We start from the raw sequence: 18,787 nt of genomic DNA on the forward strand, positions 1-18,787 counted from the left end.
GTAATTGGTATTTCTTTTGGAGAAAAAACAAAACATGGCAGACAAAACTTTATGCCTACCTTTAACCCAGCTAATCTTTAAACAAGGTTCAACTCCTGCAGTTAATAACTGGCCATACTCTGACCAAGTTATCGCCTTCTTCCTAACTCTAAAAGGCCTTCTATACATTTTAAAATGACATTTTGAAAAGGGCAGATCAGGGCCAATGTCTTCTTTCAGGGTTAAACTAATACTAAACCAAAACTACAACCCAAAATATCTTCACCAAAATTAACTAGAGAGGTGCTAGTTCTCTGAAACTTGTATAAATTTTATTTATTACTGTAAATACTAAAATCACATTGAAAACACCTTAAAGTCAAACCACCTACTAGAGAAAAACCATTATGGAATCTAGTTTCTTTGATTGAACCTGGTTAACAAAAGAGGCAAAAGACATGGTTTGTGATGAAAGTTACGATTCAAATGCTAAGTATTTCCAAGCTTTAATAAAGTATATACCGATTCCAAGTACCAAGCATGATACCAAAATTCAAATTCACTGGTTTACTCTTAAATCAAAATCAAATTCTGCTTGTTTTTTGTTTATGTTTTTTTTTCTTCTTTTCGCAATAAAAAAAAATTAAAAAAATCAAATTCTGTTCATTGAATCCTATCTTACTTGATTTACACAATGCATTCAAAGGTGTTATAATTAAGAAAAAGTAGCCATTGAATGCATCATGTATAAAAATGCAATTAACATTTCAAAACCACTTAAAAGAGAAAATACCTGAAAAGTGAATTCTATTAATAAAATTATTCGAAACAATATCCTGCAGAAAAAAATACATTTCTTGTATATACATGTAGATTTCTACATGAAAGATAGGATTCAGCTCCCAATAGAAAAGGGCTGACTCCTGATCAAGCCATCTTAGATTGCCAAACCCATGTGATTACCACTGTGAAGAGAACTGAAAACAGAAGGAGAAAAGGGTTAGTAGGTTAAAGGAAGAATAAAAGTTTAGTCACCTACTCTGGAAAAGTGTCAGAGTTGGGTGAAAAGCAGGAGATGAAGGCAAAAATGAAACACAGAAGACAAAGAAGGCCTCAACTCTGACTGGAAACGAAGATTCAAGCAAAGTTGAGCATATATGATACAGTTGCAGTGAGATGCTTAAAACCAGAATCTGATGGTTATAGTTCTAGAATCTCAATTAATTATCTTCAAATGGAATCAGACAAACATCTAAAATTTCATCTAGGACTAATTATATTGGCTAGATATAACTCAGCATGATTATCATTAAAACACATAAAACAAAAACAAAAAAAACTGCTCCAAATAACACATCAAGTTATCAGAAGACATTTGAATCAGATAATATTCATCAAAGCTTAAAAAGTCCTGACTGGCTGTAAGAGACAGTATAGTACTCTAGAAAGAAATCCTATTGAGAGGTACCAGTGCCAGAAACTCCACTGGACCCTAGACAGGCCCTGCACTGTGGACTGGACCAGGTTGTGTCCAGCAAAATATCCTATTGCTTTGCTGACAATTGATTAAATTGAGATTGCTCAGAACAATCCCAATTGTGTTGGGGAAGGTAAGAAGATAAAGAAATGTCACTGAAACTTCATGCAAACTAGAGCATTCAAGTTCTTTGCTTCCTAGTTAATGCTGTATGCAGAAGTATCCTTTACATGACATTTTCCTAACAAAAAGGTTCCCATTTCTTCACACATGAGAATAACTGTATTATTTGAGATCCTTGATCATTATAAATCACTTACTGTCTCTTTTCAAAGACAAAGTTCTTTCATTTTACCCAAATCCTATACTGAAAAACAACCAAGGTGCTAAATGTTATCACCAGTTAGGAATGTCTGAAGAAACTACATTAACCTTAAAACAAAAAATGTTTTTGGTCAAATTTCAGACATACGTAATTTAAAAAAGTGACTGGCCCCACCAGGTTAAAGATGAAGGGAGGCCCTAAGAACTCTAGAGAGCTTACACACACCAGTGAGTGTCTCTTTTACATCCTAGTTTTATTCAATATTGCTTCTTTGGGATATGTTTAACAGCTCCCAAAACATTTCTGTGTAAGGATTCAAAGCAGTCATATTAAAATACAACTTCAATAGAAAGCTTGTCACAGTTTTACAGTATTCAAAAATGACAGACCTGCCTTAAAAAAACAAAAAAAACCTCAAAAATCAAAAAAGACCATTATACCCAAAACATAAGAAAACAATTAAATAAACAAGTTTGGCATTTTCATTACTTTATAGTATAAAACAGAATATTAAATCTATTACTGGCAAGCGGACACTGATTTGTTACCTAGTTTGAAATGTGTCGCATTTAAACAGACTATACAAGTTCACTATACAAAAGATTGATGGTCTTTTTGATGAAAGAAGTGCACCCTGAAAAGTTTTGCCAGTTTAGAATATTTAGCTCTTAAGGTTTTTATTTATTTATTTTTTTTTAAAAGTCCTTTTCCTTTTAAAAATTGAAGGCTGAATTCAGCCTTTTTTTTGTGTGTGTTGTTTTTCATTTGTCAGCCTTCCTGGTTTAAAAATAGTGTCTATGGACGCCCACCAGGGGGCAGTGTAAGATTAGCCATTAAATCACGAACAGCTGCAAATATTGTGCATTCACCTGCAACAGAGAAAAATGGTCATTAGCTATTCGCAGTACAGGAGAGACGTTAACACACCGGTGAGGGGAGGGTTGATTAAAATCAGTTAGGAATTTGAAATAAAGGACTATGTATTTCAAACTACTCAGATTTTTAGGCGATGAGATCTGGTGTGGACTAGCGTATTATATTTGAGTGGGGTTTTGCTTTTTGCTCAGGAAGAAATCTGGGGCAAGTGTCAAGTTTAAACAGAGAGAAAGAGATGCCGTCAGTGCATAGAAAGTGTCACAGTGGATAAGACTTTAAAATTGAACACTGTAGAATGCTTATGTGTTTTGGATTTAATGACAAGTTCTAAATTATATTTATGCATTGCTTATAACATCGGTGATGTCCTCCTAATACTGCATTGAAAGGCCAGATGAGAATGCCTCCAATAGGTCATAGGAATAGTGTCCAATAGAACATTCTGTGACAATGGGAACGTGTATTTTGTGGTTACCAAGCACTACTCTAGCTACGAAACTGAACACTTTCATTTTCTAAAGTTATAGATTAAGACTGAAGTCAATTAAATACAGAAATAAAGTGGGTTGTTTTGTTTTGTTTTTTTTTTTAAGGAAGAAAAGGTCTATTTATACTTAAAAGTTATTTTTTTCCCCTTTTCTTTCCTTTTTGGTTGCTATGAGACAATAATCTCACTATGTAACCCAGACCGACTTGGAACTCAAAATCCTCCTGCTTCAGCCTCCAAGTGCTGAGATTATAGGTGTAAAGCACTGGACTAAGCTGGGATCTTTCTTCAAAGCTCTTCAATGTGAGATGGGCAAGGAAGCCTAAGTATTACATACCAAAAATCTAAATATTCGATTTGTAGAGTCACCACTGATACCTCATCCTCTCAACTTCCTCTCTGCTGCTTAGTTCTTATGAAATATTGCAAATACTTAAATATTATAAAACAAACCGGATCTTTCCCACTAGAACATGTTTTTTACACTACCACAGCTGAAAAGGGGAAAACTGAAGAAGCCCTTGTATGAATGATGGCCTTCTGTCAAGGGGCAGGACACACTGACTCTATGCAAGTCACTGAGAGCCTTTGCTCCAAACATTGGAAGATGAAGGTACAGAACAAAAGGATAAAAGAAATCCAAAGGTTTGTCCAGCCAAAAAAGGAACAAAAGAAAAAAAGAAAGCACTCCCACAATACCTTACCAACTTCTTAAAGAACTGAGGTAGGTGCGTGTGTGCGGGCATGTGTGTGCATGAATGCGGGCGCGTGTGCACAGGCATATGCATGCACACTTCCATTGATAGGCCAAAAAAATCTGCTTGATCATAGTAGGATCAAAACATTTCCCTTATAATTTTTAAATTCCAGAAGATATAATACATAAAAATGATAATAGTCATGTCTATATGAAGGAATTGTGCTTATCAGAGTTCTACTAGAGGACTTATTTTCAGCTGAAGAGATAGGTCAAAGAATGAAAGCAGAGAAGTGTCAGAAGTAAAAGTACTATAACGAATGAAGCATACCGCTCTCTATTGCCCAGTGTATTCCTTAGAAACTGAAGCAAGAACTTACCCAGGTATGTGTGGGGAACAAACAGTTAAAAAAAAAAAACCTCATTTTCCTCAGGATCCCTAAAACTTTTCATACTGTGATACATAAAAATGTTTCAGAGAACAGCTTTTTCCTTGTTTACCATAATCGTGTTAGCAAGGGATAAAGAGGACTTCCTTAGCATTAGACATGAGTGAACATCCATTTAAATTTTCTAAGTATTAGAAATGAAAAAAAATAAAAGTTCTCTTTGCTGAGCTTCATATTTTAGAACCCCAAATTAGGTATTGCCAGGAGTCACATGTTAAGTGTGGGCTACTCCAGCATCGAAGCAACCTTATTTATCTTTCAAGAAACACTCTGTTTTTTTTTTTTTCCCGGAAATGTCCAGTCTCAGAGCTTCATTGTGCACTCAGGGAAAAGGCTCACTTGCACCCACCTGACACTTACATAAGAAGCCCAAAAAGCAGTGATGCCATTTGTATCAGCTTTTATTCTTCACAAAACATTTAGAAGATACACAACTTTTAATAATAGTATTTTGTTCATGATCGAACCATTAAGTATGAGAAACCAACATGCATTTCAACTTTGTGATGTACAGAGTGGCAGGTATTAACGGCAAGGCAGGAATTCACAGCCACAGAAAATCTATCATCCTAACCTAGGGCTTTGTGGCAATGTGTGCTATAAATACAAGCTTCTGGCATTAGCAATCGGCTCAGTCCCAATAGTAAATTGCTAACAAAAATGAAGTTCAGGCAGCAAAGAAATGGACAAAAATGAAGAACCAGTGAGAAAGAAAGAAAGCGACAAGCAGACACTAAGAAGGCCATGGCAACAGAGCGCTAGTACTAGGATTGGGGTGCAGAGGAGGGAAGGAGGGAAAAGAGGAGGAAAGCAGAGGCAGGTCTCTCTCAAAGGAATCCTTATAACATATACGCAATAAAATACTATCTACTGCTCATGTACCTTGTCGTGGTGGGTTCATCTCTGCAAACCTCTTCAGAATGTTGCTGACCATCATGGGCGCAGCAACAGAAGAGTTCTGCTGTCTGGGAATGTCTGCCTGCTGGGTGGTACCTGAAGCCATGTCATAAATTATTGGAACTATTATACTAACAGGTTCTTGGGGAGGGACTGATGTTTTCTGAGTTAGCTGAAGCTGTAGACACACAAAGAAAATAAAAAACAGAAAATCAAATATTTGTCTTAATTGGTGTGAGGTACTATCATTTACTTTCAGATTAAGATACAGCAAATACAAAAAAATTAAATAAGATAAAAAAGTGACAAACAACTGAGTATTACGATTGTCTCACAATTACTAACTTGAATACATTTCTGTTGTTACTAAGGGAACAGTGAAGAAATATAGTCTTACAGCGGGCAATAACCGCTAACACAGCAAATTGTTTTATTACTTTCACATGGCTGTTTCCTCAGAAACTCTGCACATGCACAGATGATGTCAGGTGTTACTTACAAAAAACAGCATTTTGGATTTCAACACCACAGCTGGTGTCCCAGGAGGTGCAATTGGTGGTGCGCTGGGAGGGATGGTGAGGCAAAACTGAACATTCCATTTTAGCTGGGTTGCTTGGTCTGGGAACTGTTGTGAGAGGGGAGAGATTATGACAAAACTCCTGTTAACATTTAAAATCACATCTGGTCTGGAGTCTGAGGAGGTAGGACTTCCACATTCTATTCAATCATTCAGACAGCATGCACTTTCTTAAAAGAATACATATAAAGTCACTAACGAAAACTTGGGGGTAAATTTGTGTGCTCTGTTCTCATTCATTCCTGAACGCTTTATTACTATTCCCAAGGCTAATACTTCAGCTTCTAAACATCTAGCTCCTTTTGTTTCACTGTTTTCAAAGAAGCCAACAAAGCTCAGGGCTTCACTGCTTCTTCCTTGAACCCCTAGCAATCCCAGTGGCTTACTCTTTGGGTGCATGCTTACAGCTACTATCAGTTCCACATCTTGAGTGAGGCTCTAATCATGCTCACAAATGCTGAGTGACGCTATGACTTATGCTGCTCCCTCCCACAATTAAGTCTAACACATGACACTTAAGGCTCTCATTGACTGGGGTCCATTAGATTTCCAAATCCTGTTTCTAACTGCTTCCTTAGACAAACTAGGCAAATAGTGTCAATGGTTTAGAAGGATAATTCACTGGTGCTTTTGCAGACAGATATTACTCCTTCAAAATCTCAGACATCTTTCTGACATCCCATACAAGGTCTGTTACAGACTACCACATCAAAAGGCAAATGTTAATACAAAAATTAAAAAAAACAAAACCAAAAAACTTCCTGCCCAATCCTGATAGTAAAATGTGAACAGAAATGAGGGAGGTATTAGGCTAATCAAATCACCACCAGAAATAAATATCAAGATCAAAGACTGGGAGATTGAGAGAATAATTAATCAACTATCACCGGGGTTCAAACTAAATAATTTTAAGTAATACCCACAGTATGGGGCTAGAAGATGGCTCAGCAGGTAAGAGTGCATACTGGTCTTCCAGAGGAAGCAAGTTCAGTTCCTAGCACTTATGTGGGGTGGATCAAACTAACTTTCCACTCAGCTTAAAGGGATCCAATGCCCTCTCTTTTGGCCTCTGCCCATGCCTACACCCACACACATATGGCATATATATAGATATACATATATACCCATACAAAATCAAATGAAAATAAATCTTGGGGTAGAGAGATGGCTCAGAGGTTAAGAGAGCTTTTTGTTCTTGCAGAGGACCCAAGTTTAGTGCCCAGCACCCATGTCACAACTCACAACCAAATCCAGGAAATTGAATGACCTCTTTTGGCTTCAATGGGCACTACTCTAACATGCACAAACCCAGACGCAGACCAACACAGACACAATTGAGATTTCAAAAAATAAATAAATTAAAAAAATAAATAATGGTGCTAGGGTCAGTGATTAAGAGAATTGGCTCCACTTCAGAGGACCTGGCTTTGGCTCATAATCACCTATAACTCTAGTCCCAGAGAATCTGACATTCCTTTCAGGTATCCTAGGGCACTTATATGGCACACAGACACACATGCAAGCAAACATCCCATAAAAATAAGTAAATTTTCAAAATAAAAAAATAATAGAAAAAATAGCTGAGACTACCAAAGGTAGAAATATAAAAAGAGAAGAAAAAAATTGATAACTGAGCTTGGTGTGCTTGTGGGACTAGAAACTGGTGAACCTCTACAGAGGAAAATTTACTAGGATCTATCAAAGTGACATCTATATATCTATATTTCACAGCTATTAAATAAATATAAAATATTTTATAATAAAAATAGATACAAGTACATAATAGTATAGGAGCAAGACATTTCCACTTCTCATAAGACCATCTCTGCAAGAAGAGTTAGTTACTGGGAACTCTGCTTGAACAGAGAATGGATGGAGAGTGGTTATTGGGTAATTCCTCAATCTATCACCTTGTCCTGAATTCAAATGACACAGCAGAATTGTGTCATCTTGTCACATCAAATTTTAAGTCAAAATTAAGAATTTAATTCAATTTAAGCCTTTAAAAACCTTTTTAGCGGCTGGTGAGTAACTATGAATTTGAGGCCAGTCTATTAAAAAAAAACAAATTTTAAGAGAAAAAAATCAAAAATAAACAAAATAAGTGAGCAAGAATAAACACTTCTCTGCATCAGAAAAGCTTTTGTTTCTCAGTAACTCACCAGCTCCAACTTCATAATATGCACACAGTCGCGGAGGATGTGTGTTGGTGCTCCCAACAGCTTGGTGAAGGCTATAAGTGTGTTGGCTTTAAATGGTGGTCCTGCAACCTATGAGGGGGAAAAAGAAATCACCTTACTCTTCATTCTACTTTGACTTTTCTGGTTCACTGACTTAAATTACAAGCATGCATTAAAAAACACATACTCAGGCTGGGGGATGGTGGCACACACCTTTAATGCCAACACTCGGGAGGCAGAGCCAAGCATATCTATGTGAGTTCAAGGCCAGCCTGGTCTACAAGAGCTATTTCCAGGACAGGCTCCCAAAACTACAGAGAAACCCTGTCTTGAAACAAAACAAAACAAAAACACCAAAACATACTCAGGGATGGACAGATGAATCAGTGGTTAAGAGTTCAATTCTTAGCAACCACACCGTGGCTTACAACCATCTATAATGGGATCTGATGCCCTCTTCTGGCATAAAGACATACATACTGATAGAGCACTCATATACATAAAACAAATAAATTTAAAAAAAAAAGAAAACACATACTCTTGTTTCGAAGAATTTCTCCAAAACTTGAAGCTCATCAGGTTTCCACTGTCCTGCATTTTCAGGTGTTACTTTTAGCTGAAGGGTCTGGTTGGTTTTGGGACTAAGAGCTACTCTGCATTTCAGGGCATCTGTCTTGAACATGATTACACCAGGTTCATTGGAATTGATCAGTTGCAACTGCAAAACAAGGATGAAGCAAATCAACAGGGAAAGACAAGCATATTGTTGACAGAACTGTCACAACAGAAAACCAACTAAGTTGGTCCAGGCTAGCCAGATGAGAGTCACAGAGTCCAACATTAGAGGGACCATAAGTAGCAGAACTCAGGCTGCACCACAGCTCGTATTATTGCTAAGCTGAATGTTAATTTATTCAATGTATGTTAATATTGGGAAGGGATACAGTGACAAGAGAAGGCAAAGAGAGAGAGTTTAATCAAAGTAGATCATGGCCACATATGAAAAATATCAAAGCAGAAACTACTTTTCTTGAGGATGTAGATTCACTTCCCAGCACCCACATGGTGCCTCACAACTCTAAGTATAGTTCTAGGGATATCTGATGCCTTCTTTGGGCCTCCATGTGCACTGTGTACATCTAGTACACAAACATGAAGGTTAAAAACACTCATAAAATACAATTAAAAATAAAAAATCAAATGAAACACACTATTTTATATAATCCAAACAAGGCAACAATTTCTTAAAATATTTTTTTAGATTTTTTTTCAAGATCTGATTATAAACCTGGGTGATGGTGGCGCACGCCTTTAATCCCAGCACTCAGGAGGTAGAGGCAGGCAGATCTCTGTGGGTTCGAGGAGAGCCTGATCTACAAGAGCTAGTTCCAGAACAGGCTCCAAAGCTACAGAGAACCCTGTCATGAGAAAATAAATAAATAAATAAATAAATAAATAAATAAATAAATGAAATGACTATAAGATTGTGAAATGGCTTTCAAGCAACCGTATAGTAGATATTATAAATAGTGATCAGCTTGGATACTTCATTAATGCACATAGATTCTGGCAATAATGGTAACTATAAATTAAGAACACACCGAATACCAAAGTAATATCCTAAGGCTTTACTTGGAGCACTATGAATGCCCACAAGTGTTACCAGTCAGGTACATACTATCTACATCAGAGCACAACCCAGGAAACCTAGCAGCCAGACTATAGAATTACTGCTCTCAGTATCGACCTATCTCTTAAGGTTATCACCATAGGGTAACCATAAGGTTATCACCATGTCTCTACAAGGCTTTTAAACAAATCTAATTGCTCATGTACTTTTTAAAACTGAACCCTAACATCTATGACCAACATGTTGATTTTGATGAAGACTCAGCTTCAAAGTTAGTCTGCCTACAAAGGTACTCCAGAGATCAAATAGTCATTTGTATGTGCAAGGTCAGACCCGGTGTGCGTTGGTTCCTTGCAATATTATAACCTATTCCCAGGTCAGGGTTAGCCACATTATCTAGAAAACACAGAACAGTAAAACTGGAAAACTCTCCAACCTAAGAATAGAAAATGATGAGGTTCATCTTTAATGCTAGGCAACGAAGTGAAGTATATATAATACTAACAAAATGGTTAAGAAAGTGACTGAGTGTCTCTCACAAAGACTTTATTGTCCCTTTGAAAAGGACCATTTAGAAAGTCACATAGCACTCGTACCGTTTCCTGTTGAATAATTCTTTGAAGGTGTCGTCTCATGATGACAGATCCAAGGAATCTCTCAAGTGGGGAACAAAGATAACTGCCTGCCAGGCCAGGCACAAGGCCCGGAGTTGGAGAGGGTAATAGTAAGATGTTCAAGGCACTATGAGTGAGGATGGTGGGTATGGATGCTGCCCAGGAGCGCTGAGGTAGTTTGCGAGGTGGAGGCATGTTGGTTGGCATTGTCTGGGAACCTTTTGGAAAGGAAAACAAATAATTTCATTTGCAAATGCACACTATCCCATTATTGTCTGTTTTGTCTTCATCACAGATGATGAATTCAGGACTCTACTTCTGGTCACCAAGGAATCTTATGTCAGTCATCAGATAACAATCAGCTGCCATGATTCTCCTGATTGTTTCCAAGCTCCTTACAACATGACCCTGCAGGAACTCTTTCAAGGAAGTGGGATCTGCTCAACCTGGAATCTGCCTGCATTTGGCCAAACATATCACCATGGAAGGGATGCTCAACTAGGTACAGGACCTCGTGTGCTTTCCTCTAACTTCTACCCACTGTGTAAAACAGCCATGATCAAGTGTGAGACCACAAAGAGCACAGAGAAGTCATGTCAACTGAAGCTATGTTAGGTCTCCTACTGCAGACACACAAGTAAGCTGAGTAGAGTCTCAAAGTACAGAATCATAAGCCAACAAAGCATTGTTTTTTTAAACACTAAAATTATGTAACAAAAGTAAGAATATATATTTGTAAAATTCTCTTAATTTCTATAGTTTTGTTGGTTAACAAGGTATCTTTTTATGGTTCAACAGTGTAGACAAAAATTAACAGTCATGACAGAGTTGCTGGGACTCACCTCCTAAGACTTCTGGAGACAACCCTTTTTCTTACTACATTTTCCCTCACTTTGCTAATTAATACTGTGAACTGATTTACAGTTTAAGGTTTGGAAATCCTCATTTGAGAAATACACTGTGACTTTATGCCAGGACAAAATGACAGAAATCATCTATTGGTAATGCTTTAGAAGAACATAATGCTGGCAACACTTACTTGTGCCAGCTCGGGGGGAATGAGAAGCATCTGGAACAGGAGAATGTAGAGAGGGGTTGGCTGGTGACATTCCAGGCAAACGGGTTGCTGGTGAGGGTCCAGACACTTGAGGAGACCCAGGCCAGGTTCCTGCTCGTCCACTTGGTGACACCATAGTGTATGGAGAACTAGGGTCAAGGGTTCCTAGAGAAAAAAGCAAACAGATGATTCTCAAAATATGTATTTTAATGTCCTCAAAGTATGTGACAACAGTCATAGTCTCAAATAGTGAGCCATTATATCTATCTTTCACTAAAGCTTGATGTCTCTAAACACATTACACCTAAGTCTCAATTTTGTGGTGCTTGTGTACTTTCTGTGTGTTTGTTTTTTAAGACACAGTTATCTTTGAATAGCCCTGGCTAGACTGGAATTCACTATATAGACCAGGATGGTCTTGAATTCACAGAAATCCACCTGCCCCTGCCTCCCAAGTGCCAAAATTAAAGCATGCAGCACTATACCAGCTAGAGTTTATGTACTTTCAAACTGGATTAAAGACTTGGAAAAATGAAAAGGATAAATTAGTTTCAAACAAGCTTCCGAAAACATAAAGAAATATCAAGTTCCACTGAAAGGAAGACCAGCCCTGGCAAATTATGTTTCCATTCTACTGAGAAAAGGATGAGAGAGGGAAACTACACAATTTCTTTATTCAGTGAAGGCCACACTGATGAAGAAATAGAACTGAGAATCAAGCTTTGAAAGCAGTGGATTCCTTAGCAATTTGATATTTTAAACTATACCAAAAACACCTTTAACATACTGTTTATATTCTTTTGTCACCAAATGATACACTGATAAAATAAATAATCTTGACTTATAAAAAAGGAAGTCTTACAAATAAGTAAAACAACACAAGAAAGTAGACAAGGTGTATATAAATTGGTGGGAATAAAATAAGAGACACTACAGACAAATGGGTATTCGAAAAGTAAGCTTGAGTTAAGTAAGTGAAATTTAAATAACAGTCAAGAAATGTATATCCAATAATAAAACACCATTTTTCACCTGGCATATGGCAAAATTTTTAGAAAATCTTAATATACCATGTTGGTAATGTCGCAGGACAATAGACATTGCCCCAACAATACTACAGGAAATTGGTATAGCCTTTCAGGTGAGCAATTAGCCCTATGTTGCAAAAGCTTTAGAATTTCTCAAATGTGTTACAATCTGAATGACATGTTTAGGAACTTACCTAAGGCAATCATCATGGATGTGAGTATATATGGTACCATTTTAAATTATGGGAAAAAAATAGAAACATTCAAAATAGATATAATATAGGACAATAGTTAGCTATAGTATATATGCCTCTGAGAAAAGAGATAAGATGGCTGGCGAAATGAAAACATTTGAGTCAGGTGTCCTGTCCTATGCTTTTACTCATAGCACTTGGGAGACAGATGGGGTTGGGGCTAGCAGTGGGATGTGGGTGTTGCTGTGATTTAAAGGTCAGCCCGAGCTATACAGTGAGATCTTGTATAACAAACAAAATGACAACAAACAGAAAGGGGACATTTCACTGACTATCTCCACCTGATCTTTATTTGCATCCATTCAAAATAAATTTATTTCAAGTTGAAAATTTAAGTTTCAAAACAATTCATATGGTAAGGTAACCAGATAGGGGGAACTATCTGAGAGGAGGACAAGCCAAAATAGCTCGAGAGCAAGGACAGAAAGATATAGAAAGTCCAATCAGCAGACAGCAGGTGACAGGAAGGATAGAGCAAGGAAAGAGAGAAGACAGTCACAGACCAACCAGTCAGTGCCTCTGTGTGGAAAAACTAAGAAAAATGTCTATTTTTGTCCATGTCATTTTTGCTATTTCTCAATAAATAAATACTAATTTTTCAATAAGAAATTTGATTTAACAAAAATTACTTTTATATCAAGCTCTAAATGCTACAGCGATTTCTGTGTATGGACTCACCATGTGGACTAGCAAAACTGGCCCCTGGTCCTATTGAGATTCCATGCGAGGATGGGGGAGGAGTTGGAACAAATGACGCTGGTGATGGGGCTCGCAAGGCCCCACTGGGGGAGCTGGCAGCATGCAGATTTCCTAATAAAGGAAAATAATTACAGATGATCTCACAGGACACATATTATGTCCTGTCCAAGGACCACAGGTTAAAAAAATCTCCCTAGAGACTATAGAGACAAGCAGAAAAGGTCCCATAAATAACATGAAGGAAAATTGGAAAGACTTCACTATTGCAAGAAAGTTCAAGTCCACGGGTCCATGTTATAACTCTCATACTCACCAACTGAAAAGAAATTGTGTCAAAACACTTTTTAGTCATGTACTTAGTCAACAAGTAGGTGAGTTTATCAGCTTTTTGCCAGGCACTATTCTAGGCATGGAAGACATAGTTAACGTAAGAAGCAATTCTGCCCTCATGGAGTATGTATTCTAGTAAAATTAGCATGAAAAATCTATAAGGTAACAGCAAGTGCTGTGGAGAAAACCAGTGCAAAGGAAAGGAACAATTCTTTGTTGTGGCAGAGGTCAAGACTCTAAAGGGGCACGAGAACCAGACAAAAAGAAAATGCAAGACATAGCACAGGGAATAAGATAACCCAGGCAAAACAGATGAGCCACTCTAAAGGCCCCAAAGAAAGGATAGTTTGTGTAGTAGGGCAGGGACCAGGGTGCTAGGAAAGAGTAAAGAAGGGTGGCATAAGAGGAGATGACAGGCCAGACAGTGGTGGGATACGCCTGTAATCCCAGTATTTGGGAGGCAGAGGCAGATGGATCTTTGTGAGTTCAAGGCCAGCCTGGTCTACAAGAGGACAGATTCCAAACAGTCAGAGCTGTTACACAGAGAAACCCTGTCTGGGGTAAAGACAGACAGACAGAGCGAGCAGTTTAGAGGTAAGTTCTGTTCCAGATCACATATGGACTTGTAGGCCACTCTAAAGATATTTGGTTTGCCTCAGATGTTGGGTAACCAATAGCATCTGGAGTAGAAGCCATTAACTAACTTCTGTTCCAGGAGGTTCACTCTGACTGCAACTAGCTGCAAAGGTGACTGAAGGATGGCTGAGGTGCTGCAAGGTGCTTGAATTTGGGGTTGAACACAAAGGGTAGTCAACAGTATTTGGTAAATAACTCAATGTGGGTATAAAAGCAAAAAGTGTTCTACATGTCTCTGATAGCTACAGCCTGGCTAACATGATGACAGAAGGGGTTGCCCCTTCCTGAACTAGGGTGCCTATGCAAGGATCATGACTCAGGTCTAGGAAACCACGAACTTGGTTTCAGCCATAAAGTGTTGTGGCAATCCACTAAATATTAGGTGCAAGTGAATAGTACCAGGATGAGGTCTAAAACATATACAAAAGCTGGGAGACAGGCACTTAAAGCCATGGGACTGATATTAACTTTGAGGGTTCTGAAAGGGAGAACTATAACTATTAAAACTATGAAAAACTCAACATATAAATACTTGCTATATTATTACTCAATATTAGCAGATTTCAAACTCTTTATGATAATATAAGATGATTTCATTTTATGTTGTATAATACTATCTCATACTCAATAAATATGTCAGTCAACTTGATTAACCTGTATATTTACCTATTTAGCTGTATGATCTGACAAGTGACTTAACTTCTCCATGCCTTGGTTAATGGAACCTATGCCATAAATTTGCTGTGAGGATTAAATGAATAAAGTGCTTAGAATAGGGCTTGGCATATTCACAGCAAGCACTGTATACCTGTCTACTACTATAATCAATCAAAAAATTTCCCCTTCCTCCTATGCAACAACCTCCCCCTTCCTAGAGACACACTCCCCTAGGGTTCTGGGTCTCTAATTGCCTACCTCCTCCCCAGCTGTGCCTCTCTGGTATTCATAGGACCTAAGCTCTCCCACCCACTAAGGTTCTAATGGCCCTGGGCAAATCTTCAAGCTATGGTCCAAGAAACTTTGGTAAGCTTCAGGCCTCCATAGAGCCAACTGGCTACCACACACTTAGATTTGGAAATCTTCAGGACTTTCACAATCATAAAGTTAAGAAAACTTCCCTCTGTAGCACTGAAACTAGTTCTTCTCTGTTAAGAAAACCGAGCCCTTTTGTGGCCCTAGTATAGTCCAAATATGGATGGCTGATACAATAAAGACGAAGCTTTTAGAAAAGGCCCTGCTTCTTCATTTTCTGGCCATTCAGGACAATGTCCTCTGGGACCTCAGGTTCCCACACACATGGTGTGGTCTTCCTAGAATACCCACATTGTCTATGTCCTTGCATCTGGCCTGCTCTAACCCACCCTTCAGGTCTCATCTTGACCCATATCAAAGTGAAGAAGGCAGGCAAAGAAGGATCTCCAGAGCAGAAATGGCTGGTCCTCTAACAGTCTTTCAAAAGCCTGGATGGCCCCTTTATAAGGCTCAAAACCTGAGGCATTACAGGTGGCGACTGTTAGGGAGTCTAAACAGGAACCATACACACAGCCTCCAAAAACCAGGAAATTGAATTTCCTAAACAATACAAAACAAAACCAAAAAAAAAAAAAACTCAAAGATTTGGTTGCCTGGCTTCCCTTAGGACCCCCCCCCTTTAAAAAAAAACACGTGTTATTGTAATAAATTGAAGAATAATCTGAGTGGCTGTGAGAGGTATGCAGCAGAGGAAGAAGCTGCCAAGATGAGACTGGCTGAGCAAGGGCATTTGGAGTATCAAGTAGTCTAATCTGGGACCAAGGCAAATTACAACGGGTTGATCAGAGAAGTACATGTGCAGCCAGGTTACCGACTAAATACTTCATGGGATTTATTTCACTAAATTCTTACTATATCTCTGATGAAAGTATTTTATGATATTCTCAGATACAAATAGAAATGAGCAAATTAAACAAGTCAGACCAGTTCATCTCTCATTAGATTAACAGGTTCTGCAGGATCATGTGCATTTCTTATATGTATGCACACTTATACATACGTATCTGTATTAAGGGATTTTGGAAGAGCAATTTATAAAGGAAAAAACCCACATGCTAGCAATTCTGCTTTACAATGTGAAAATTGTAAATGTGTTTGTTGAATTTATTACTAAAACTCAGTGCTTAGGGATCTTGCTTAGTAAAGCATTTGTCTAGCATGTATGAGGCCTTGGGTTTCATTCTTATATCATAGACACAAACACACAAAATCTAGTATGTTGAGCATCCTCAAATGATAAAAACATCCTTTAGTTGACTAATTTATTAAATCAAAGGCTTTTACCATTTTTAAATTTATTTCTTTTTCTTCTTCTTATACTACTAAGAACTGAACCTAGGGCCTCATGTATGCTATACAAGCACTCAAACACTAAACTATGCCCCATCCCATTCTGTATTTTTCTGCTTATGAGGTCCTGAACTTTGTGATCCTGTTGTTCCAGCCTGCCAAGTAGCTAAGATTACAAGTTTACACCACCAGGCCTGGCAAATTATTTATTTTCTTATATGTTACATGCAATATCACACAATAAATCTTTTGATAAAACAGTTTTTGCTTTAATTTTTCATTACATTAATTTAACTATGTGAGCTGGAAGGTAAGAGGTTTTTTACCCCTTAAGAAATCTGTTACCACTGAGCAGTGGTGGTGTACACCTTTAATCCCAGCACTCAGAAGGCAGAGGCAGGTGGATCTCTGTGAGTTCGAGGCCAGCGTAGTCCACAGAGTAAGTTCCAGGACAGGCTCCAAAGCTATAGGGAAACACTGTATTAAAAAAAAATTCAGAGAATCATTCAGTCAAAAGTAAAAATTTGGCATGCTGCCCACATTTTACGGTGCATAGGATGGCCCAGCAAAGCCATTTTGTCAGGACAAATAAGGAATGAAGGGCTTGACTCCGGGAACTGGAGAACAGATCACATCCAGCAAAGCTTAAGCAAGAGCAGAGGGATAGAAATCACATAGCAGTCAGACATGGTGGTTACCCCTGTAACCCCAGCACTAGGGAGGAGAAGGCAGAAGGATCATGGCCTCAAGACTATCTTGGGCTACAAATTGAGTTTAAAACCAACCTGGGCAACATTAGCCCATTTCAAAAAACAAAACAAAACAAAAAAAGTGAAAAGGGGCTCCAATTTGTTAATTTACTGAAGCAGATAGCCAGTGGGTAAGATTTGGCCCCAAGCCTACAACTGTCAACCTCTAAAGCAGACCATGAGATTAGTAGCAACCCTGGGAGTTACGGTACCATGAGTCTCACTCTGGACGCTTGAAATACGTGTTATAAAGTGCTCCTAAAATACCATAAATGTGAATTTCCCAACACTACTTCAATGAAAGCAGGCAATTATCTAGTCAGAGAACAGAAAAAGAATCTGTTGGAAGCCTGAGGCCACCTGTATAGTGCTTCCTCTTGGGTATGTGTGTTTTGGATTCACAAGATGAACAGGACAAGAGAATAAGTTATATCTTACCTGGAGACTGTGTGTGAATCATAGAGGGGGACTGATTAACTGTGTTGTGATAGGACGCAGGAGGTGAAGTAAGAGGGTAAGCACCTGAAGTTCCTGGCTGCTTTGGAAATGGCTGGGAAAAAAAAGAAAAGTTAATGTTGGCATAGTGGTCAAGCACAGAGAGTGTAAGTGTGGCTGTCTGTCAGTAAACAGACATTAGGGTCTGCTACTTTAATTGGCAAATAGAAACCATTTACATATGCAACTGTTCAAATTCCACATCAATCATGCAAAATACAAGGTCAGGAAGAATGCTGACTTGCAAAGGTTTGAAAAACAATACAACCCTCATTTTTTCACCTGCTTCAACATCACTGCTTCTATCTTTCACCGTATACTGTGCTCATTTTATATGGCACAGCGTTATTTGAATCCTTTTACGTTAACATCTGTGAAATCACAGTGAATCTTTTAATTTTTAACCTCTACCTTCTTTAGCAGCAGATAAAAAGTGGTGCATGTAGTTGGTGAGATAGCTTCTATGGCAGCACACCTCTTCCTGGTCCAATCTTCAGCAACATACAGACACCCACGCAAGTGTGCAGAATACACACAAGAGTGAAAACGTTTCCTAGTTATTGGCCGGGCAGTGGTGGTGAACACCTTTAATCCCAGCTTTCAGGAGGCAAAGGCAGGGTTTGAGGTCAGCCTGGTATATAGAGAAAGTTCCCAGGACTGACTTCATAGCTACTGGAAAACCATGTCTCAAAAAAAAAAAAAAAATGAACTAACAAATTAATTGAGGTGTTCAGCTCATATAGTAAAATATAAAAAAATTAATTACTTAAATAAAAAGCTTCATATTGATTCACTTTCTGACTCTTCTTGTACAATTCCACAACAATGTATCACTCCTCAATAAAGAAAGCATGCACTATCCTGTCACGTTCACTGCACACATGGAATTGCCACAGGCCCAGCTTTGATTTAGATAATATCCCTCATAAGAATTTTAATCTTACAGCACCAATGAACCTCTTGCAGAGAACCACATGCAGAATTTGGTACTTTCAAAGCATTCTTGGTATATAAAGGTAATACATTCTA

At 38.1% G+C, this 18,787-nt stretch overlaps 1 protein-coding gene across 2 annotated transcripts in view; it reads right to left on the reverse strand.

Annotated features, from left to right (window-relative positions):
• Window positions 1-289: 289 nt before the first annotated feature.
• The window catches only part of LOC121444908 (mediator of RNA polymerase II transcription subunit 14), a 97,561-nt gene continuing 79,063 nt past the window's right edge, over window positions 290-18,787 (reverse strand). Inside the window, exons 23-31 of one of the 2 annotated variants that reach the window (XM_041646845.1) lie at window positions 17,702-17,813; window positions 13,206-13,337; window positions 11,228-11,410; window positions 10,171-10,406; window positions 8,483-8,662; window positions 7,927-8,034; window positions 5,687-5,812; window positions 5,173-5,365; window positions 290-2,650 (exon numbers count right to left, since the gene is read on the reverse strand). In XM_041646845.1, coding sequence (XP_041502779.1) covers window positions 2,577-2,650; window positions 5,173-5,365; window positions 5,687-5,812; window positions 7,927-8,034; window positions 8,483-8,662; window positions 10,171-10,406; window positions 11,228-11,410; window positions 13,206-13,337; window positions 17,702-17,813 — 1,344 coding nt within the window. In that variant the 3' untranslated portion in view covers window positions 290-2,576. The remainder of the gene's footprint in view (window positions 2,651-5,172; window positions 5,366-5,686; window positions 5,813-7,926; window positions 8,035-8,482; window positions 8,663-10,170; window positions 10,407-11,227; window positions 11,411-13,205; window positions 13,338-17,701; window positions 17,814-18,787) is intronic. The other variant, XM_041646846.1, reaches the window with a different exon arrangement.

This window comes from Microtus oregoni, unplaced genomic scaffold, assembly GCF_018167655.1.
Source record: "Microtus oregoni isolate MIOR12 unplaced genomic scaffold, Mior012 000147F_ref0000457, whole genome shotgun sequence".
Lineage (NCBI taxonomy): Eukaryota > Metazoa > Chordata > Mammalia > Rodentia > Cricetidae > Microtus > Microtus oregoni.